At 40.4% G+C, this 23690-nt stretch overlaps 1 protein-coding gene across 1 annotated transcript in view; it reads right to left on the minus strand.

Moving 5' to 3' along the window:
- Positions 1 to 5058: 5058 nt before the first annotated feature.
- LOC122562401 (probable E3 ubiquitin-protein ligase HECTD4) overlaps positions 5059 to 23690 on the minus strand; it is a 293168-nt gene continuing 274536 nt past the window's right edge. Inside the window, exons 71-77 of the mRNA XM_043715258.1 lie at positions 22854 to 23009; positions 16379 to 16482; positions 14014 to 14235; positions 13174 to 13340; positions 10677 to 10872; positions 9678 to 9900; positions 5059 to 8706 (exon numbers count right to left, since the gene is read on the minus strand). Of these exons, the coding sequence (XP_043571193.1) occupies positions 8570 to 8706; positions 9678 to 9900; positions 10677 to 10872; positions 13174 to 13340; positions 14014 to 14235; positions 16379 to 16482; positions 22854 to 23009 (1205 nt within the window). The 3' untranslated portion in view covers positions 5059 to 8569. The remainder of the gene's footprint in view (positions 8707 to 9677; positions 9901 to 10676; positions 10873 to 13173; positions 13341 to 14013; positions 14236 to 16378; positions 16483 to 22853; positions 23010 to 23690) is intronic.

Genomic DNA, 23690 nt, shown 5'->3' on the forward strand with positions numbered 1-23690 from the left:
AATGTGGACAAGTGTGAGGTGATTCAGAGATCTGTGTCCAGGTACACCAATCCTTGAAAATTGCCAGCCGGGTTGACCGGGTTGTTAAGTCAGACAGTGTTTTAGCTTTTATTAATAGAGGGACCAAGTTCCGGAATGATATGCTGCAGCTGTACAAAACTCTAGTGCAGCCGCACTTGGAGTATTGTGTACAGTTCTGGTCAACTCCCCCCTCCTTGAGGCAACTGCAATTTAGTGAGTTTGATAAGGGGCTGCCTACGATGCCACTCTTTCCAATCTCAGCACCAGGATTTTGGACAATCTTAATCTGAATTTAATAGAGAGATGGGTCCGTATGAGACAAATCCTCAGGAACCTTCCCCTTCTTAAGAATTAAGGAAATATTAGCTTCTCTCAAAGATGGTGGTAGGCATTCATACATCTAGGAGTGATTGTACATCTCCAACAGCGGCTCTGATAGATTCCCTACAAACTCCTTATAAAACTCACTGGGAAGACCATCTGAAGTTGCCTAGCTGCCTCCTCTATTTCCTGAACTGTCAAGGGGCATTAAGGAGAGAGGCCTGTTCTAAGGTTAACCCTGCAAGGTCCAGGTTCTTAAGAAAGGTTTCCATTTTAGCCTTCCTGCCTTCAGACCGATACAATTCAGAGAAAAACCTCCAAAAAGCCTCATTAATCTTTTTAGAATCGTAGGTAAGGACCCCTGGCACTGTCTCTGATTACAGTAATGGATTGGGGAGCATGCTTTTTCCTAGTCGGGTACACTAAATACTTCCCTGGCCTATCCCCATATTCGAACAACCTTTGTCAAGCAAAAGCAAGTTCTTTCTTTGCGTTTTGTCAGTATTGAATTCAAGGCAGCCTGAAGGGCCGTGATCTGCTATAGCTTAGTCACCAAAGGCCGCGCAAAATGTGCTGCCTCCTCAGCTTTCAACCGCGTCTCAAGTAGACGCTGCTGTTCCTCCTCCTGTCGTTTCTGGCTAGCCGAATAGGAAATAGCTAATCCCCTAGCAAAGGCCTTAGCAGTCTCCCATAGCATGGACGGACTACTAGCCACACCTGAGTTGATCATCAAGAATTCCTGAAACGTCTTCAAAAAGTATTCCACAACTTTGGAATCCTTAAGGAGAAAAGGGTCCAAACACCAGTGCCACAAACCGAGCCCCTCACTCTTGGCCTAAACCTCCAACTACACTGTCGCATGATCAGAGATAGCTACGTTCCCAATTTTACAACCCATAATCAAATCCAGAAAGGCCATGGGAGCCAGAAAGAGGTCAATCCTTGTGTGACATTTATGTGGGTTTGAAAAAAAGGTGGATATCTCCAAATCTCTACCAGCCCCAACTCCTCACTTAAGTCAACCACCTGCTTGGCTTGCGAAGAAATAGTTGGGGGCCCACAAGGCATCCTATCCACTGTCGGATCCAAAAGACAATTAAAATCCCCCTATAATAATGTGCTGTGTTCCAAAAGCACCCAACAGAGCACTAATCTAAAATTTGAGGGGATGCACCGGAGGACAGTAGGTGTTTAAAATGCCATATTCCTCCCCCTGTATCAGGGCATTAAGTATCACAAACCGTCCCTGCTCATCTTTCACCTGCTCTAATAATGTGAACAGAAGATTTTTCTGGATAAGTACCACCACCCCCCTACTTTTAGTAGCAAAGGATGAAAAGAATACCCGGTCATAAACCCATTGTTGTAATTTCAGGTGTTACCCATCAAGATGGGTTTCCTGCAACAAAGCGATATCAACTCTTTCCCTCTTAAGGCTAGAAAGCACTTTTTATTTCCTTTTAACAGGAGGTGCACCATTTAATAAGACACTTAGCCATCTCCCCTTTCAGACACTCTTGAACCTCTCAGAGGGAGAACCCTGCTTACAAAGTGCTGAGCATAAGTAAATAAAGACTCAGAGTAGTTTTTGTATATATCATTTTTCGATTCTATCATAACGATAAACAACTATCACTACCAAAAAACTACAAAGGAAACCAACTACAAAACCTTGAATGGAAGACTCTTTCCCCTGTCCATACTCACCGCCTCTTCCACAGCTCCTTCAAACCCAGACTGTGCCCCAGTCTTAGGCCAGAAATAATCTTTAAATCAACAGAAAAAAAGACCAAGTCAGGATGAGCACTCCAACCATCCCTGGCTTCATGTCATCCCTACTTGTGACCAAAAGAGAAGCAGAACAAACAAAAAAAGGGGAGAAACAGCAAAGAACATCCACAAAATTTCCCATCAGAAAATCCAGTTATTAAAAAAAATAGTAACAACTTATTCCAAAAGTCTTTTCCCCCCTTTCCAAAAAGGAAATTATTAGGGAGAAAGAAAGGAATTAAAAAAAGGAAGGGAAAACATAGGGAAAGATAGAGAAGAGAACAAACATTAGCCGTATTCTTCAGGCCAATCTGTCTATTTTAAAATGTCCACAAAGTTTTTAGCCTTATCCGCTGAGTCAAATGTATAAACTGAGTCCTCGTGGCTGAAACAAAGTATTGCGGGGTATCTCATGGAGTACTGGATGCCCAGGTTCCTCAGGCTCTTGTAAACTTAATTGAAGGACTTCCTCTTTCGAATTACAGCTGCAGAGATATCCTGGAAAAACATGATTTTTGACCCGTTGTACAGCAGTGCCTGCGGATCTTTTCTCAGGGATCTCAAAGTTTTTATGACTTTTTGCTTGTCCTTATATGAATGGAAGTGCACTAGGACCAAGCGGGGGCGCTGCACTGGGCCTGACCTGTACACTGTAACCCGATACGCCCTTTCAATCTGAAGCCTGCTGGACTCCATGTGAAGGCCCAAAAGCTTTGGCAGCTAACTTTCAAAGAAGCTGACTGGCTGCTCACCTTCCTCACCTTCAGGGAGCCTAACAATTCGGAGATTTATCCTCTGACCTTGATTTTCAAGGTCGTCAATATGGTCTCGCAAGGCCCACGAAACAAAGTATTGCGGGGTATCTCATGGAGTACTGGATGCCCAGGTTCCTCAGGCTCTTGTAAACTTAATTGAAGGACTTCCTCTTTCGAATTACAGCTGCAGAGATATCCTGGAAAAACATGATTTTTGACCCGTTGTACAGCAGTGCCTGCAGATCTTTTCCCTGGGATCTGGAAGCTTCTGTGACTTTTTGCTTGTCCTTATATGAATGGAAGTGCACTAGGACCAAGCGGGGGCGCTGCACTGGGCCTGACCTGTACACTGTAACCCGATACGCCCTTTCAATCTGAAGCCTGCTGGACTCCATGTGAAGGCCCAAAAGCTTTGGCAGCTAACTTTCAAAGAAGCTGACTGGCTGCTCACCTTCCTCACCTTCAGGGAGCCTAACAATTCGGAGATTTATCCTCTGACCTTGATTTTCAAGGTCGTCAATATGGTCTCGCAAGGCCCACACCTCTCGCTCCAGCACCTGGATCCGACTGGATGAGGACTCAATTGCAGCTTCCGAGGCCTTAGTTCGAACCTCCACCTCCTCCAGCCTCCCCCCCGAGGCCCTGGATCTCCTGCTGGTGCTTCTGTAGCATGGATGCAATAGGTTGGACCTGGGCACGAATCTCCCCACGGATTTTGTCAATCGCAGCCACAACTTTCAATGTAAGTCTCTCCATCACCACAGCCAATTCCGGAGAGTCTGTCAGGTGGGGGGGGGGGGGGGGGGGGGTGTCAGGAGATGCTGCTGCTGCTGCCTCTGGTACGCCTGGTGCTGCAGGGGAGTGTCCTCCATGCTGCTGTTTGCTTGCTCTTTTTCCCTTTGGCATCCTTCCCACTCCCAAATATTAACAAATATGTGTTCTGTAAGGTTTTAAACTAATAATTCCACCACATAAGTTGGCCAGGGATGGCAAAAAACATCAGTATGCCTTGGCTGTTAGGCAGAGCTGTCCACAGCAGTTCTACAGAATCGGCACTATCTTGCTGAGTACAACTGATACATGTTTTAATATGCATTTCAGTTTTTTAAATTTATAAACAAACTAACCAGGAGTTGTTCAATTGCCTGTTTGCTATCGTGTTTATAAAATAGCACCTACACTGTAAAAGACTGCATTAACAGCCAGTTGGAATGGCGTCCAATAATTCAGTATGGCTAAAACCAATGTACAGGTAACTGTCAAAGACAATTAGAAAATTTGAATGATTACAAAATTGTCAGTCTTTATCAAGTGCTGAAATTTGGAACAAGCTGTACGTATCAATATAATGCAATATTTCACCTTTTTGCAGTGTGTGGGAAAATCAAAAATAGCCCTTTTTAGTTGATGCTGCTTATTTTGACCCAAATAAGTCACTTTTGCTTGGCAAATTTACTTTTAGCTAGATTTATAACCAAATTGACACACTCTTTAGCTTGACTAGAGTGCAAAGATTTTTTTCCCAGGTTTGACTGAATACAACAGAGTTGTTGATATATAGCAACAGTTGCATATCCCTCTGAGATTTTATTGTTGGAACATTTGACAGCCAATGGAATTAAAAATGCATCAGTATCCTTATTGCAAGTTGAACATGCATGATTCATCAAAACCAATCTTGGAATAGGACACAAATCAGATTTTGTAACTCCATACACTTTGATTTATATACAAGTGTGTCTTGTGCTTTTGGTATCATCATCAGTAAGTGAGTAACCAGCTACTAGCATGCATTATCCATGAATTTAACCTCTTACTCCATGAACTAATCTTTCAGGATAGTTTTCTTTTACTGTTGGGGGGCACAGTGGTTAACACTGCTACCTCTTAGCACCAGGGAACCTGGGTTCCATTCCAGTCTTGGGTGACTATGTGTTGAGCTTGCATGTTCTCCCAGTATGTGTGGGTTTCCTCCCAAAGGTTAGGCAGATTAACCATGGTAAATGTAGGGTTGAGATGATCTCAAAGTGCAGACTTGGATCCGAATGGCGTCTTCCTGCACTTGAGGGATTGATTCAATTTTCATGAACACTGAAAATGTTTTTCCCAACCTCTTCACAAAAATCAGTGGTCTATAATATCCTTTTGTAAAGCACTTTGGTAGTTTTGATCTATAAAAATGAGTGACAACTTTAAAAAAATCTGCTTGAACTTTTTAATATGAATGTAATTTCCATTCATACATCACTGCTTTAGGTACCAATGCAGACTAAATCAACAATACAGATGATTTTTAGATGCATTCATAAATAATTGCAATAAATATACATCAATAACTGTACAGCGCACATTAACACCTGTATGTTGATATGTCCTTTGTAAGTTTTAGTTTATCTGGTTGCTCCTCGTAAAATGGAGCAGTCATAGCAGCAGATTAACATTACCACAGCCAGTACCACATCACTCTAACAAGGTAGGGACAAAGAGTCAGATCTACACTGGTGTCAGCCTTTTTGGGTGAGGGGACAGACTGGGGGATTATTCAACTAATAGTTTGTATATAAAAACAACTAGATGTGGTGTTGCTTTGTTGTCCCATGAAATCAACCACTGAAACGATTATGACTTTTTAAAAAAATTTCAACACCCTTTGCTTTAGATCTGTGCTAGTCAAAACTAGCTTGTCAATCTGGGACCATAACCAAAATTGTAGTACTATCTATAAACAATTTAAATTTTTGATTGACCAGCTTGTTCCTGTTTACAGCTCTATTATGGTTCTTGACTTTTTGCAATTTATTAAACCTTAGTTGAAAAGCCAAGGTTCATCTACCAAAACATACCTCTTCATTGTATTTAATAAAAGATGAATAAAATTGACAATTATACAATAACTAATTCCAGAATTTAACTATATAATTTGCTGAAATGTTTGAACCACTCCACAAAAATAAACTCGCAGCATCAACACTGGCAGCAGGTCAATCTGCTCTTTGTTTGCCAAATAACTAATTACACAAAACCTTCATTCACTCAGTTATTAAGCAGGCCCTTCACATGTTTGCAGGCTATCTTACCATTGCACAGCAAAAGAAAACAAAATACACTCTGCACCCTATGATAGTTTATATTACACTTTATGTATCTGGAGGATACATTACTTAAGCCTCCTACCACAAGCTTTAAGACCCGTCAAATCTCCTGTATTGCAAAGGGTTGGGATAAATCCACCAAGATTCACAGGTTTATACTGATATTATCCTTACACTTCTTGCTTCCCCTGCCTTGTATGCTTAGGCCAGTATTAACCTCAGCTCTTTACTTCTGTAAAATTGGTCCTGATTAATCCTAGAACTAGGGGTACTTAATGCCATTGGTATAGGCTATCTTGATAAATATGACAAGTATTGTCCTGAAGCACAATCTTCCATTTCTTTGTATTGTCAATATACATTTCACAGCTCTATTAAAATTAGTAATGAAGAATTACCTATTCTTGAAAGAGATTACAAGCCAGTGTAAACTTTCAATTTACAGTGACAGACTTGAGGGTATGTATGTACTTCCAAACTCTCTCTACTAGCTTCACTTCATTATTGGGAAATTCCAAAGTCAGATACACAATAGCAGTGAAGACTGTCAAAGGTTCTGATGTGTCACAGCTTAGTTTCAAGTTTACCTCAGGTACAACTCTTCATGACTGCCTTTTTGCAAACGCTGAAATAACCTACAGCCTATATTATTGCAAAACCAAAACTTACAGGTTGTGGATTTTTATGGGGGTGGACAATGAAAGATGCTGGGAGGAGAGGAGGAATTTTTAGAAATCTGTTTTATCCGAAAAATAAACAATTAGCAAATACATGTATGTGGTACATTCACTGTACTGTCAAATTAAATTTTAACGTACATTGAAAAACTCAACATCTTAATTGACATCAGGCTGCATAGCCATATCCATTTCCCCTTTAAATAAGAATGTTCACTGATTCAGAGAATTCTGGAACCACACAACCAGTGATCTCAATAGCTGTATCACTCATTTCAGATTAGAAGTGATGTCATTTCTGCTGGACACTATTTAAATATTCTTTACGGTTGGAGCTTACTTCATCATTCTGACTACATGCTGATAATGTCATTTTATACTCCCAACTAAATATGAAACAGCTTGGATAAATTGAGTGTGCCAAATCATGATATTTGGTTTGCATCTCTCAGCGCAGTATTTTTCCACAACATTTTGTATCAAAAGTAGCATTTTACAATGTAGTTAGCCAATTTACTGCTGAATGTGTTGTTAAACCATGTAAAAGACTATTCCGAAATGGCTATGGAGTAAACAAAACCGAAGGATGGAAACTTGTGCATTGGGTTGTGCAGACTTTTTTTAAAAACATGTAATGCAGGCTATTTGCATTGTAAATCTTAAATCAATCTATAGTAAGATAGCTTTATTTTATTAGGATTCATGCTACTGCATTTCAAATTTAATATAGAAAATTCAAAATTCAAGGGGACAAGACTTCTGATCTAATTGATTAGGCTTACAGTTCTGTGACCTGACATTCTTATCCAAGCAGTGGCCATCAGCTATTTGTCCACCACTCAGTTGGGAATAGTATAATTTGAAAACCCATAAGGGAAAATGAAGAGGATAAACTGAACCAGCAATGATCATAAACTGACCTCTGACATAAAATAACTTTACAGAGAACTGTCTTATTACCAAGTTCTGGGATCTTCTGTCAGTAGGAAAGGAGATATCTGAAATTATGTTACCCAAAGCATCAAATCAAGGCTTCTTACATTACTGGCTATCTCAAAAGCACTGACAGACCGTCAGCAAAGGAACTTTGCAAGAAAATATTTGCAGTCACGGACTTCCTGTCAGTATGACAAAAGATTGAAAAATTAAATAAAAGGACAGCTGAGTGTCTTCATGGCAAAGCAGGCATCTGTTGACATGCTGATCTTACATACAAGTACTCACATCTTATCTTTTCTGTGAAGGAGAAAAGGGAAATAGACTGGGTCACATGATTCATTTAAATCCACCTATAACTAGAAGATTAATTGTTGGTAGGTGGAGGTATGCCTTTTTGTACACTGACGATCACGACACTAACTTTGGAGCGTTTAAATTCTGTAGCACACTTGTGCGCACATATGGTTACTAGACATTTTAGAAGCCAAAGCTGATCTGGAAGAGAAGATTTGTCTAATTTTGGGTAGTGTTCCCATGTGTGTGCTTGTGCACAAGGAAAAGTAAAAGAAATTTCCTTCTATGAGAACATGAAAGTTAAAATGCTGCTCCAAAGTTAAGACCACAGAGTATAAAAACAGTTAGATCCTACAATAAACTATTATCCTGTTTGACCACAAGCGTTTGTGTTTTAAGGGTACAGTAACATACACCGCTGTAGTGGTAAAAGCACCGTACACTCTTGGAATAGCTGCTTGACAAGACAGCAACACACCATTCTCAGTCCATCAATAGAAATGGAAATTTACAAAAAGAAAGTTTGCATCGGTGTGGAAGCATTTTGCTTGTGACGGGTTCAGAAGGAACTGCTCCCGACTGCAGCATCGATTTCCATCTGGCTTCCACCTCAATTCCTTTTCTTAAAAGTAGGTTCAAGGAGGTCCTTAGGCATTGCCATTTGTTGCAAAAGGATCTGGGAATGCCAGTTGTGTCCTGCTCAGCCGCTGAGAGGGTCTTCACGGTAGTGGATAGCATAACGGAGCTTTTCCAGCATGATTTCAAGCGAGGAATATTGAGGAAGTTTGATCATAAACATACAGGTTTCTACCCTAATGTATCGGGAATCCGGTGAACCTGAACACAAAGAAGAAATAGACAAACTAAAAACAAGGCACTCATTCTGGCAGTGTGCATATTTGCTGACACTGATGCTATTTAGTTTTGTTGAAAAAAGATGCTTTGATGAAGTTTTTCATCTTGCACTCATCAGGACAAGTCGTAAGAATATCAATAAATGTAAAACCAACATTTACACTGGTTGGGTAGAGGTGTTGCTATGGAGAATACACACATAAATGCTAACTAACAGTTAACCTCCAGGCACAGTGCCCTATACCATGCATTTTATTAAAGAATGGAGAGTTAGCTTGTTGCCTACTAGGCTACTCTCAAACCACTTGCTTGGAAGGTAGTTTTTACTTACGTTCTTGTGGGAAGTGCCTTTTCCTTTTTTCAAACAACATTCTATACTGGAACAGCTCAAATTAGCAATGTCTGGTTGTGGGCAAGATTAATTAATTTAATGTTTGAATTGTTGCTACTTCCATGCAACGAGATCAAAAAATTCTTAAAAGTGCTGTCTTCCTAGTTCTGCTAAAAATATTTAGATGGAGATATTCACATCCTACCCAGCTTTTTGATGCATCATTTGCTTATTCATTCCCAAAGATTTATTGTGGCTATTTTATAAAGAGAAATTGAATTCCCGAGGAACAATCCAGATTTCTTTCCCTACAAAATAGTTTTCAAACATCACTGTCACAGGGTTACAGCTAGGCAGCTTCCAGCTACACATCAAATTCCTGATGTTAGTTATACCCTCAGGCAGAGAGACAGAATGTGCACGCTTTTCTTATGTGAAGGAGGAAATCTGGAGAGCAAACTCAGCTCCTACGGTTGTATCACCACAAGGAAGGCTGTATTTTGATCATCTTAGCTGCTGAATGGTGAGAGAGATAAAGATAGAAAGGGCTTCATCTATCGTGATAAAGCTGAAAGGACTGACTCCCACCTGTGATAGTAGAAGAGACAACCCTCTAGATTACCTGCAGCTCCATCAGGAGGAGCAATCTTCATAGGATATGGTGGAACATGGGCGGTATCAGGGCCACCATCTTTGCAGGGGCAGGTGAATGGTATTCGTTCCTGGTTGCAGGCAAATTTGATGAATTTACAGAGTTCCTCTTGAGTGAACATCTCTAACGCTGCCCAGAAGAATTCAATATGCTGATCAGTCTCCATCAGTCCCACCTGGTACATGGTGTGAGCCTGGGTAATAGTGGAGGGCAAAAGAAAGACTCACATATATACTCATAATTGACAATACAAAACAAAATTCAACCAGTCGCTGTTTCTTTATAAGCAAGTCAAACAGTTTACTGTGGCTAGAAGTTGTACAACTGTTGCTAAAAAAGAAGGCAATAAAAGGTTGGCAATTGTGCAGTTACATTTTGCCAGTATGAGTTGGACCCATTCACTTTTTCATGCGCTTGAATGTTCAAATATGTTTTGACCCATCAGCTATCAAAATGAAAGACACTTCCAGTTGTTCTTAAAGTCAGGAAATGCACAGACTAAATCTACATTAAACTGGGAACGATATGCCTGTGACTGGAGCCACGCTGAGTACACTTGTTGACTGTTAGTTTACTGGCAATGGCTTGCTTGCAACTCTAAATTCCAAGTTCTACTAACCAGTACTTTACTTCAAATTCAGTTAGAAAACGTCAGGTTTCATGCTAGTCAAAAGGCATTTCAACTCAGATTCTTAACAGTAAGAAATTGCAGCATTCTTCAAATTATTCAATCTTCTGAAAAAAAAAGATTAGAAGTGGCAATCATTTATTTGTGTTATCTCTAAAACATCAGGCAGTAATGTAATGTTAGGTTTGTAACATCTAAATGACAATTTATACTGCCCTGGGAGTAAAACAAAATGATTTTGAATAACATACTGCAACGGAACAGGTTAATAGAAGCAAGGTCCATTGATGATTAAAGTAGTTTCTCAGCTTAGTTTACTGAACTTCATGAATGATTATTACCTTTAGAAACTCTAGGTTTATGTAGGGCAGTCCACATGTCCTCAACTCCATTTCCAATGGTGTTGGAAGTGTCAAGAGCTGCAAGGGAATAATTGAGCCAAGCCCTGCACGCACCGCAGTCATGCAGTCAGTGTTCTCAATCTCTTGCAGCCTCAGATTGCGGATTGCTGAAGCATATGCATCTTTATTATCCCACCTGTAGAAAATGAAATTAGGGCTTGGTGCATGATATCAGCAAATAAATGATATGTTCACTGCTCAACACTAAGTATAAAAGGATGAACAGAACAGTTTGGGAGGAATAAGGTTACAAAGGGTTTGAGGCTTGATCGATCTTTCTTGAAAATAAGCTTTTTTTCCCCTCAATATATCACCTCAATTTATATATAGTAGACATGCTCAGGTCTGTATATGAACCATAAACACTTATGAGGAGAGATAAGAGTTTTTAAATATAAAATAATTACTTTTGTTATTAAAGAGTTTGGATTTTAAACAACTGGCATTTGGATACTAGCTCAGTCTTTCTGGAACCATGATTTGAAATCAGGATATGCCACATGGAGTATTAAGGAAAGTTTGTTTATATTGTTTCAGGTTTACGAATGAAGAGAGAAAACATTAAGCAATTATAGCTTAGCATAATCTAGAATGAACATTTAAAAAAATTAGTTCAAAAGCTTTTTAATTCAAAGTATCAGGGTCAGATGCAGGGATAATTTTGCTCAGAAAAAGGAAGTTCTTTGATGATATGCTTCTAAGCTACCCCCTTTTTGTTCTCGTCCCCTGCTGATACCACCAAAGGCAGAAGGGTAAGGATCATTTAAGGTAAAATCAAGGTAGTAACTTGCTGAATATCATTTGCTTCTACTTAAATTTCATGTTTCCCGACGCTTCCGCTCTCTGACTCATTATGTTGAGGTCCAACATACTGCATTGGAGCAGGAGAAATTTTCTCCAGTTAAATGTCAAAGCCATGTCCATCATTTTTATTCCTTTCTCAAATTTCTGATCCTCACCTACTGAAGCTGTCTGTTTCCGAGATCACTGAGGTTGAATCAAATTTTACACAACTCTGGTGTAACACCTGAAACTGAGATATGTTTCACACGACATATCCACACACTCAGCATAAATGCCTCCTTTCACCTCCACAGAACTGCCCCTTTGCTTCTCCCATCTCAGCTCAGATATTACTAAATGCCTCATTTATTCCATCGTTACTTCAGACTAATCAGATGACATCTTGAGTGGCTTTCTTACTTTTTCTCCTTAAAATTGAGTTCATGAAAAAAATTGTTCCATTGGGGCCCTTTCACAAAACACTTTCATACTCCATGATCAACACTGGTCTTGGCATAACAATTTCAAAATGTGGATTCTTGTTTTCACATTCAGGCATGTGATGGAACACTCCCCACTTGCCTGGATGCAGCTCCAACTTGAGTAGTTTGACACCATCCAGGATAAAGCAGCCTGCTTGACTGGCAAACCATCCACCTTCAATGTTCAAACCCTTCATGATTGATGTACAGTGACAGCGAGTGTGTACCATCTACAAGAGGTACTGCAGATAATCACAAAGGCTCCTTCTTTGACAGCACTTTTCAAACACTGGAAGGGCAAGGGCAGCAGATACATGGGAATATCGCCATCTGCAAATTTCCCTTTAAGTCACAACACCACCTCAACTTGGAAACTAAACTGGCACTCATTCACCATCATTACTTCAAAATCTTGAAACTCCTTTTCCAATGGCACTTTGGGTGCCTTTACACCTCACGCACTGCAGCAGTTCAAGGTAGCAGCTCACCATCACCTTCTCAATGCTGGCTTCACCAGCAATAGCCATGATCCCTCACTCCCCTACCCATGTAACCTCCTCCAATCCTATCAGATCTCTACACTTGTGAAATTCAGGCCTCTCATTTACATTTAGTGGCATGCCTTTAGCTGACTTGGCTCTTGAATTCCATCATTTTTTTTTCTCCTTTTGATGCTTTCTAAAGGCTATTTCTAGGAGCAAGGTTTTGGACTTATGAACTGGAGGTGGTCTAATTTTGTTTGATTTTTGCTCAAGTGAGTTTGGATATTTTACAATGCTAAAGGCATGACATAAATGTAAACTGCCTTTGGCTGATGCCTGAGATTAAGCTTCTTACAATTGTTCTGACTGAAATATGTTTTGAGTGTATAGACTGTTGATAGAGGGAAAAAAAAGCACACCCCTACCTCGATGACCACCAAATCTAGCCATAAAATTTTAAATTTAATTTTTAATTTCTATCCACTTTTCTAATTTGCTTCAAATCCCCACTACCTTCAGGATAAAATCCTGTACTGGTCCTGAGCTCTAAGAGGTTAATTTGCAAAAAGTGAAACAGTTGATTTCCGATTCGTTTGATTTGTAAGACTTTGGGCCAGAAAACTAGTATTTTAACCCATTCCATTTGTGATCAAATCAGAGGTAGATGATTTATCCTTATCATTTACTCACGTAACAGCGATATTCTTGCCTCCAGGACATAGCTCCACTTCCTCGCCTGTCATGGCGATGTAACTGAATTTACAACAGGGCTTGCTGGGAGATTCAGGGCTCTCTGTGGTTAGGTGATGTGATGTTATTTCAGCACACAGTGCCTCAAGTTCTATCTCATTATTAACCTGGAATTACAAAATTCATGTGAACCACACTCCCAACACTGAAGAACCATAGAAAACAGTCCACATTAGATCACCTTTAATAAATTACCTTGAATATGAATCACACTTCATAAGATGTTCACATCACAAGACCTAAACACCTTAAGGTAGGCCAGTTGCGAAAGTGGGAACTCACTCCAAAAATTTGATAAGGTGAATGGAGGGACGATGCTTTAATCCTCTGACAGCCAGTTAATTAATCTTTGCTCAGATTCAGATTTATTCACAGAGTGAAACATTACAAAAATACAGCTCCAAAAAGTACAAATTAGTCCCAAAATCAAGAAGTGTCTCTTTATATGTGCTCAATTATCTGATGAATTCCACCTTTATAACCCAATGGGAGGAAAATACTCAACATTTCATGTACAAATAGAATTCATTCTAAAATCTCGACGTTCAGAAGTCAAAATCTTTCAAAAAAGTGGCCAGATCGATGGGTTCTGAAGAACTGTCTTACCAGACTCAGAACATTAACTCTATTTCTTTATCCACAGACGCTGGCAGACCTGCTGAGTTTCTCCAACACTCTGTGCATTTATTGTTTGTTCGGTTAGAGAAGGGGAAGAGAAGGAAGAAGAAGAAGCGTGAAATCTTAATGGGCACAAACACTCGCACATACTGAATGACTTACAGTCTCAAACTTCTTGACGTAGTTGTAGGTCAAGATGTCAACCTCTTGCAGATCACACTCTGGATCCAGTGATTCACCAACTAGAGTCTTCCAAAACGTTGGGAGGAGATCAAGAGGGAGTGGGACATCTGCTCGGATAGCAATTCCAAGTAATTGGCCAAAGAAGTGTAACAGTTGCTCCTCAGTATATGTTATTGGGCCAGGAGTCAGGATGTGTTTGCCCTGAAAAAAAGTGTTGAAACCAGACATACAATAGATGTATGATGTGCTTAGCCTGATAATCGAAGAACCTCAACATTGTTCGTCTCTCTTTAACTAGAGATAGACTGCAGGAGAATGTTCAGAGTGGTGTCAATATCTTTATTTGTATGTATAATCCGTAGAAATTATAAACCTACTAAAGCCAATACAACGGGACATGACATGTTACACTACTTTCTTCAATTTAAAATTGACTAATTCACAATCACCAGTTCTTCATTCTGATATTATGTGGCTCAAAATGTTCTCTTTTGATGCATTCATCAATCTCATCTGTGGCGATGACTGAAATAATTTAATTAGATTCAGTGCCAATGGGTTATGTACAGGAGAACGTGTATTGGAAAAATCCACAATGCCCAATCTTAATTAATATCCACTGCCTCTCGATGAGAAGGAAACACAGGCAGGCACAGGAATAAGTATTGATGTCATCCCAGTTTGGCCAAATTTACATCCTGAACGGTCACTTAAAATGCTTACTCAAGACAAGGTACTGCAGAGCACCTGGTCACAAAATCTACATCACGTCCAGAAATTAACAGCTCCAGTAGAATAAGAGGCAAACATTATAGACCAATACTAAGATTTTAAAAATTAATATTCCATATGTAATTCATTCTGATAAAGACTTTATACAGGTTTGCAGACTAATCACTGTCAACTGGAGTGCAGATAGATGCAATAATGCCACTAATTTTATTTCCCCTACAAGGGGCTACTCCATGATGTATGCTATTCTGAGAGCGGATCATGATGACCATTGATAATTCAACATTAATCATATTTGTTAATTAGATTAAAATTGTGGAGACCTATCCCACAAAGCAACCAAGTAAGTGTTCAACTTTGTGAGAAGATTTGTAGCTCGGGTACTCGTTGTTGTGATTCTGTTCGCCGAGCTGGGAATTTGTGTTGCAGACGTTTCGTCCCATGTCTAGGTGACATCCTCAGTGTTTGGGAGCCTCCTGTGAAGCGCTTCTGTGATCTTTCCTCTGGCATGCCGGAGAAACGCTTCACAGGAGGCTTCACAGAAGTGCTTCACAGGAGGCTCCCAAGCAATGAGGATGTCACCTAGACAGGGGACGAAATGTCTGCACCACAAATTCTCAGCTCGGCCAACTGCCAAAATCTGGTTGCTCCTTGAAATGTTCAAATTTAAAACAAACTATAATGCCTTCTAAATTTGCTTGGAGTGTGACAAAATGTTAACTGGTACTTGATACTGCAATTCTGTTGAATCTGAATTAGAACCCATTGATAATAATACAAATACCAGCAACTTACTCCAGCACAGTAGAAGTGATTGCATGAAAACTTAATTTGATGAGATGAAACAAAGAAAGCTTAGTGCTGGGAATTGGAGCTGAATAGAAAATACTGGGAATGCACAATTGCTCAGTCGACATTTGAAAGAGGAGACAGTACTGTTTTAATACTGTCCTCCCTCACAACAGATGCACCCTTTCTAATGCTGGGAGAGCAACTGAGTATTTTAAGCAATTGTTGTTATGGCTGACATGTTTGCAATCTTCATACAAGTTCTAAAGGAGAAGAACAATGATAAACTCTCGCATTAACATCAGGATTGCAACGAACCAAACTCATCTTTTTCTCTCTCTCACACACTTCATGTAGCGTCCCTTTTGCCTGAGGTTGCTATCATGACTCTTACTATCCTGATAGGTAAAAGTGAGGACTGCAGATGCTGGAAACCAGAGTTTAGATCAGAGTGGTGCTGAAAAAGCACAGCAGGTCTGGCAGCATCCGAGGAGCAGGAGAATCAATGTTTCGGATATAAGCCCTTCATCAGGAAGCAGAGTCTTTTGTGTGCTGTGACCTCTACAATTCTATCACTTCATGACTCGACAGTACTTTATATTTTGGTGCATTATTTCAGAAGTATTTCATCTAGGAATGCATAATACTGCACATTTATGGTATACTATTTCAACTTGCACATTGTTTGCCTCAAAAAAACCATCTGAAGGGACCTAACATTGATTTGATTCCTCATGGGAATTTTGATTCACTTAAGTAGAGACTTTTAGGAATGCAACTACAACCTTAATCAATCTGATTGGTTACCTGCAGCAATAATTACCTTGTTTCTGTTGGCTGCAGAACTTGGACAAGGTATAAGAAGTGAAAGTGCTGAACTCTGTAACTCTTTACAAACTTGCCACAGAAAGTGTCGGAATGATCCACCTAGACTCCAAACAACACAAATTGAGACACCAGAAACAAAGGTAATTTTTGAACAAGGAAAACATTTTGGCACATTGATAAAGACCACTGGAACAAGCACATGTAATTAAAATGGAGCTTGAAGAGTGCATCTCTCAACAATGCTGTGCTGACATTTTAATAGATTGCGTGATTTTTTTGGGAGTGGAATTTAATACCAGAATTTTCTAATTTAAGAGGTGAGACAACTATATCAATTTAGCTGACAATAAAGGGAGTTTGGAATTGTGTCTATCTTCGATGATACTTTGGAGTTAAACCTGATCTCAGAAAAGCAAAGAAAGCAATCAAAAATTGAGAAACCAAATACTAAAGCTACACAAATTGAAACAAAATAACATATGCTTTATAAACGTGATCAACTTAACTAACATTTTCAGCTGAGAATTAGATGCAATTATATATGTTTATTCTGTCCAACATTATAGTGTCTCGTTTAAAGGATTAAATGAAGTAGAGTGTGTGGTGCTGGAAAAGCACAGCAGGTCAGGCAGCATCTGAGGAGCAGGAGAATTGACGTTTCGGGCATAGGCCCTTAATGAAGGCAAGCATCAGAATTCTCACAGGGAGGCAGCAAGGCAAATTTTGGTGAGCAAAATACTTGAGGATTTAAGTTAGTTACACATAAATACACACATTTTGAAGATCATAGGTTGTTAATTACATGAGCTGCAATTATAAGCACCATTCTAGCATACCCCAAAGTGATAGAAATGAGAAGATTCTGGGTTCAAGCGCCCTTTTGCAATGAATTACTTTGATCTGAGTTACACAGCAATTGGATTGTTGCAACTGATCTCCAGGATGGGAAAATATCAGCCAAGTTACAGATTATTCAGCGATCGCCACTGGAAAGCAGTGGATGCAAGGTGAACACAATAACAGATTTGTCTGCAATGTTTGACAATATTTAGGGGCGGCATAGTGGTTAGCACTGCTGCCTCACAGTGCCAGGGACCTGGGTTCAATCCTTGAACAACAGTCTGTGTGGAGTTTGCACATTCTCCCAGTGTCTGCAAGGGTTTCTGCCGGGTGCTCTGGTTTTCTCCCACAGTCTAAAGAACGTGCAGGTTCGGTGCATTGGCCATGCTCAATTGCCTGTAATATTCAGGGGTGGCTAGTTTATGTGCTTTAGCCATGGGAAATGGGGAGTTACAGGGATAGGATAAGGGGATGCTTCTGGGTGGGATGCTCTTCAGACAGTTGGTGTGGACTTGTTGGTTTGAATAGCCTGTTTCCACATTGTAGGGATTCTATTCTAATCACACAGTTCGTTAATATTTCCTGTCTCTACCTAGTTATTTGGTGAGTATTTCGTAAGTGATTAAGACTTAATCTATTCCTAAGTTTCAATATACTATAGTAAGGTTGATAGAATTTATAAAAACATAAATATGTATATAATTAAATAAAAATCAATTAGAACACGTTAAGGTTGAAAGGACAGGTGATGTGTCACATCTGTAGTGCGTGTGGGAGTTCTTGGAAGCCACTTTGTCCAAAACAATTATATCTGTCACAAGTTATTGATATCTACAGCACAGAAAAAAGGACTTTAGCCCACTGAGTTTATGTCAGTCAAAAACAACCTTACAATTCTAATCTATTTTCCAGCACTTGGCCCATAACCTTGTATGCCTTGACATTGCAAATATATATCTATATAAATACTACTTGCAATGAGGTTTCTGCTTCTACCATCCTTATATTTTACGTATTTAGGTATTTTAGGTGCTGGAGGTGATTTCCTCGAATTCCAGGAGCAGCAATTACTGTTTTATACGCTGTTACATTTTTTTTTCCAAAGTTCCAAAACAAAGTCAAAACAACAGCAGTTTTAAAAGGAAGAACAGATAACTCCAGGAAACATAAGAGAGTTAGGCATCTAGTGCAGATGTGTTTTGTGGCTATACCCATTTCAAACAAGTATGCTGTTTTGGAAAATGTAGGTGTTGTTGGATTCTCAGGGAACATAGCACGAACAGTCAAGTTTCTGGTATTGAGACTGGCTCTAATGCAACGAGGGGTACGTCAGGTTCCAAGAGATCAATTGTGTTAGGGGATTCTGTAGTCCGAGGTACAGACAGATGTTTCTGTGTCTAGCAGTGAAAAATCAGAATGGTGTGTTGCTTCCTTGGTGCCAGCATCAAGGATGCCTCAGAGAGGGTGCAGAATGTTCTCAAAGGGGAGAGGGGCCAGCAAGAGATCATTGTCCACATTGGAACCAACGACATAGGAAGGGAAAAGGTTGAGATTCTGAAGCGTGATTACAGAGAGTTAGGCAGGAACTTAAAAGAGTTCCTCGAGAGTAGTAATATCTAGATTACTCCTGGTGCTACAAGCTAGTGAGAGCAGGAATAGGAGGATAGGGCAGATGAATGCATGGCTGAGGAGCTGGTGTCTGGGAGAAGGATTCACATTTTTGGATCATTGGAATCTCTTTTGGGGTAGAAGTGACCTGTGCAAGAAGGACGGTTTGCACCTAAATTGGAAGGGGTCTAATATACTGGCAGGGAGGTTTGCTAGAGCTGCTCGGGAAGATTTAAACTTGTAAGGTGTGGGGGTGGGCCCCAGGGAGATAGCGAGGAAAGAAATCAATCTGAGATTGGTACAGTTGAGAACAGAAGCGAGTTAAACAGTCAGGGCAGGCAGGGACAAGGTAGGACTAATAAATTAAACTGCATTTATTTCAATGCAAGGGGCCTAACAGGGAAGGCAGATGAACTCAGGGCATTGTTAGGAACATGGGACTGGGATATCAGAGCAATTACAGAAACAGGGCTGGGCAGGACTGGCAGCTTAATGTTCCAGGATACAAATGCTACAGGAAGGATAGAAAGGGAGGCAAGAGAGGAGGGGGGTGGCGTTTTTGATAAGGGATAGCATTACAGCTGTGCTGAGGGAGGATATTCCAGGAAATGCATCCAGGCAAGTTATTTGGGTGGAACTGAGAAATAAGAAAGGGATGAACACCTTACTGGGATTGTATTATAGACACCCTATAGTCAGAGGGAAATTGAGGAATAAAGTTGTAAGGAGATCTCAGTCAGCTGTAAGAATAATAGGGTGGTTATGGTAGGGGATTTTAACTTTCCAAACATAGACTGGGACTGCCATGGTGTTAAGGGTTTAGATGGGAGAGGAATTGGTTAAGTGTGTACAAGAAAATTTTCTGATTCAGTAAGTGGACGTACCTACTAGAGAAGGTGCAAAACTTGACCTACGCTTGGGAAATAAGGCAGGGCAGGGTGACTGAGGTGTAAGTGGGGGAGCACTTTGGGGCCAGTGATCATAATTCCATTAGATTTAAAATAGTGATGGAAAAGGATAGACCACATCTAAAAGCTGAAGTTCTAAATTGGAGAAAGGCTAATTTTGACAGTATTAAGCAAGAACTTTCAAAAGCTGATTGGGGACAGATGCTCGCAGGTACAGGGATGGCTGGAAGATGGGAAGCCTTCAGAAATAACAAGAATCCAGAGAAAGTATATTCATGTGGGTGAAAGGACAGGCTGGTAGGTATAGGGAATGCTGGATGACTAAAGAAATTGAAGGTTCGGTTAAGATAAAGAAGGAAGCATATGCCAGCAATAGACAGGATAGATCGAGTGAATCCTTAGAAGAGTATAAACGCAGTAGGAGTATACTTAAGAGGGAAATCAGGGCAAAAATGGGACATGAGATAGCTTTGGCAAATAGAATTAAGGAGAATCCAAAGGGTTTTTACAAATACATTAAGGACAAAAGGGTAACTAGAGAGAGAATAGAACCCCTCAAAGATCAGCAGGCGGCCTTTGTGTGGAGCCACAGAAAATGGGGGAGATACTAAACTAGTATTTTGCATCAGCATTTACTATGGTTAAGGATATGGAAGATATAGACTGTAGGGAAATAGATGGTGACATCTTGCAAAATGTCCATATTACAGAGGAGGAAGTGCTGGACGCCTTGAAACGCATAAAGGTGGGCAAATCCCCAGGACCTGATCAGGTGTACCCTCGAACTCTGTGGAAAGCTAGACAAGTGATTGCTGGGCCTCTTGCTGGGATATTTGTATCATCAATAATCACAGGGCCAATGGGCTGAGAAGTGGCAGATGGAGTTTAATTCAGATAAATGCGAGGTGCTGCATTTTGGGAAAGCAAATCTTAGCAGGATTTATACACTTAATGGTAAGGTCCTAGGGAGTATTGCTGAACAAAGACACCTTGGAGTGCGGGTTCATAGCTCCTTGAAAGTGGAGTCGCAAGTAGATAGGATAGTGAAGGAGGCATTTAGTATCCCTTCTTTTATTGGTCAGAGTATTGAGTACAGTAGTTGGGAGGCCATGTTGTGACTGTACAGGACATTGGTTAGGCCACTGTTGGATGCAATTCAGGTCTCCTTCCTATCGGAAAGATATTGTGAAACTTGAAACGGTTCAGAAACGATTTACAAGGATGTTGCCAGGGTTGGAGGATTTGAGTTATAGGGAGAGGCTGAACAAGCTGGGACTGTTTACCCTGGAGCGTCGGAGGTTGAGGGGTGACCTTTTCAAGGTTTAAAAAATCATGAGGGGCATGGATAGGGTAAATAGACAAAGTCTTTTTCCTGGGGTCGGGGAGTCCAGAACTACAGGGCATAGGTTTAGCTTGAGAGGGAAAAGGGGCAATGTTTTCACACAGAGGGTGGTGGTACGTGTATGGAATGAGCTGCCAGAGGATGTGGTGGAGGCTGGTACAATTGCAACATTTAAGAGGCATTTGGATGGGTATATGAATAGGAAGGGTTTGGAGGGATCTGGGCCGGGTGCTGGCAGGTGGGACTAGATTGGGTTGGGACATCTGGTCGGCATGGATAGGTTGGACCGAAGGGTTTGTTTCCATGCTGTACATCTCTACGACTCTACTATAGGCAGTGAGTTTCAGATTCCCACCACATGGTGGGTGAAAACATTTTTCCTCTCATTCCCTTTAATTCCCTCTCATTCCTGCCCCTAAATCTATGCGCCCTCGTCACCGATCATTTCACCAAGGGGGAAGTTCCCTTCCGGCTATCCTATCTAGGCCCCTAACATTTTATACATCTCAAACATTTTTTCCCGTCAGTCTTCTCTGCTCCAAGGGAAACAATCCTGGTCTGTCCAGTTTCTCTTCATAACAAGCTCTCCAGTTACATCTGCTAAATCTCCTCTGCACCCCCTTTCATGCAATTTCACCTCCCCATAACGTGGATCCCAGAACTGCCCACAATTCAATAGCTGTGGCCTAACCAACACTTTATATAGTTCCAGCATCACCTTCCTGCTCTTAAACTCAAACCTTTGGCTAATAAAGGCCCTGCTACCTTATGAGACCAGTGGTCACATGCACCAACAGGCCTCTGATCCTCAATGCTTCCCAGGGTCTTACTGTTCAACATGTATCCCTTGTCTTGTTTGTCCTGCCCAAGTGCATCACATCATACTTCTCCAGATTGAATTCCATTTGCCACTGATCAACCCACCAATGTTTGTATTACCTGTGAACTTACTGATCAATCTTCTTACATTCAAGTCTAAACTGTGTAGATTCCACAGTCAACAAGGGCCTCAAAACTGGTCCCTGCAGAACTTTAATGGACACAGGCTTCTAGTCTCAAAACACCCCTTGACCATCACCCTCTGCTTGCTGCTATTCAACCAATTTTGTGTGCAATTTGCCAAATTGCCTTAGATCCCATGGGTCTTAACCTTCGTTACAGTCTCCCATGTGGAACCTTATCAAAAGCCTTGCTGAAGTTTAAGTATGCCTGTCATTCTAACTTCAGTGGTGGGGAAACTATTGGATGCAATTCTGAGGGACAGAATTAGTCTATACTTGAGCGGCAGGGAATTAATCCAGAGTAGTCAGCATGGTTTTGTTAGGTTAAGATCAAATGCATTACCCTCATCTACAAACCTGTTAATATTCAATCTAGTTAGTCAGACATGACCTCCTTTGACAAAACAATGCTGACTATTCTCGATTAATCCCTCCCTCTCAAGTAGCGAGAGGTGAAAGATTCTTTGAGATAGGCAGGAATATGGAGTTTAGGTTACAATCAAATCAGCTATGATTTTTGAATGATAGGCGAGATAGGCTGAATGATCTATTCCTGTTCCGTGTTTGTGTCTTGACTCATGTGTTAAATGGTCAATTGGAGAAGAACTGGAAACTAGTGACTGTTCATGAATCTGCATTCGAACAGTTGTCCACACCTTCAGAGAATAAGGGAGTGGAGAGAAAGGGTGGGAACACACAGTTTTGCACTAATATTTCACTATTGCTTCAATCCGCACTTTAACAACAAAAAGCTGAATCTACATATCTTACTTGTTCCGTGCACTTCTTCACCAGTGAAGCGAATATTAAATGCGTAGGTTGGATCTCCGCCACTTGCCAATTTTACACAGAGTTGGGAGGAAGGCACTAATGCCAGTTGTCGAGCTGCCTGGCAGAAGTAGGTATTTTCTGATGAACGAATCTCACCTATGTCAATGATTTAAAGGAAGGAAATCAGTGCCCATCCAATGATTTGCAGTGACAATCAAACTAGCACATCACAAATGGCTTACTCAGACTTAAACAGCCAAAAAGAATCTACATCTTCTGGTTACTGTAACTGCCTCAGGTTATTGCTAATTTGTCGACGGCTCTTGCACATTTTAATGCATTACGACTCTATGTCTGTCCTTAGAAAACATAAAGCACTCATAAGTAGAATTAAATAACTAAGTTTAGATTTTAAAAAAAGTGTATACAAGTTTTAGGAAACAGAGGTGCCTTAGGTCCGCTGGGCTGTGGCAGTTGCCAAAGCTGCATTTAACCATCCAATAATTCATTAATCAGTTTCTAAATTGTCACTAACATGTTGAGTGGCCAGTGATGGTCATTTAAATTAAAACGTTGCTTAAAAATAAAGATAATCAGAAATGAAATTGTAATGTAAAAGTCTTGACATAAGTAAAATAATTTTTTTTGTGGACCCAAAGGATAACAGTCCCTTTTATAGACTGAACCTGCCAAGAGCAAATTCCTTTTAAAAACTGAAACAAAAATGATGAAATAAAATTGAAGTCCACATGACAATAACATACCAAACTTGAAGGTGTAAAAATGGTTAAAACCCCTAATTTTCTTACTTCTGTGTTATGCCAGATCCAAATCTGT

This window comes from Chiloscyllium plagiosum, chromosome 25 (assembly GCF_004010195.1).
Source record: "Chiloscyllium plagiosum isolate BGI_BamShark_2017 chromosome 25, ASM401019v2, whole genome shotgun sequence".
In the NCBI taxonomy this organism is placed as follows: domain Eukaryota; kingdom Metazoa; phylum Chordata; class Chondrichthyes; order Orectolobiformes; family Hemiscylliidae; genus Chiloscyllium; species Chiloscyllium plagiosum.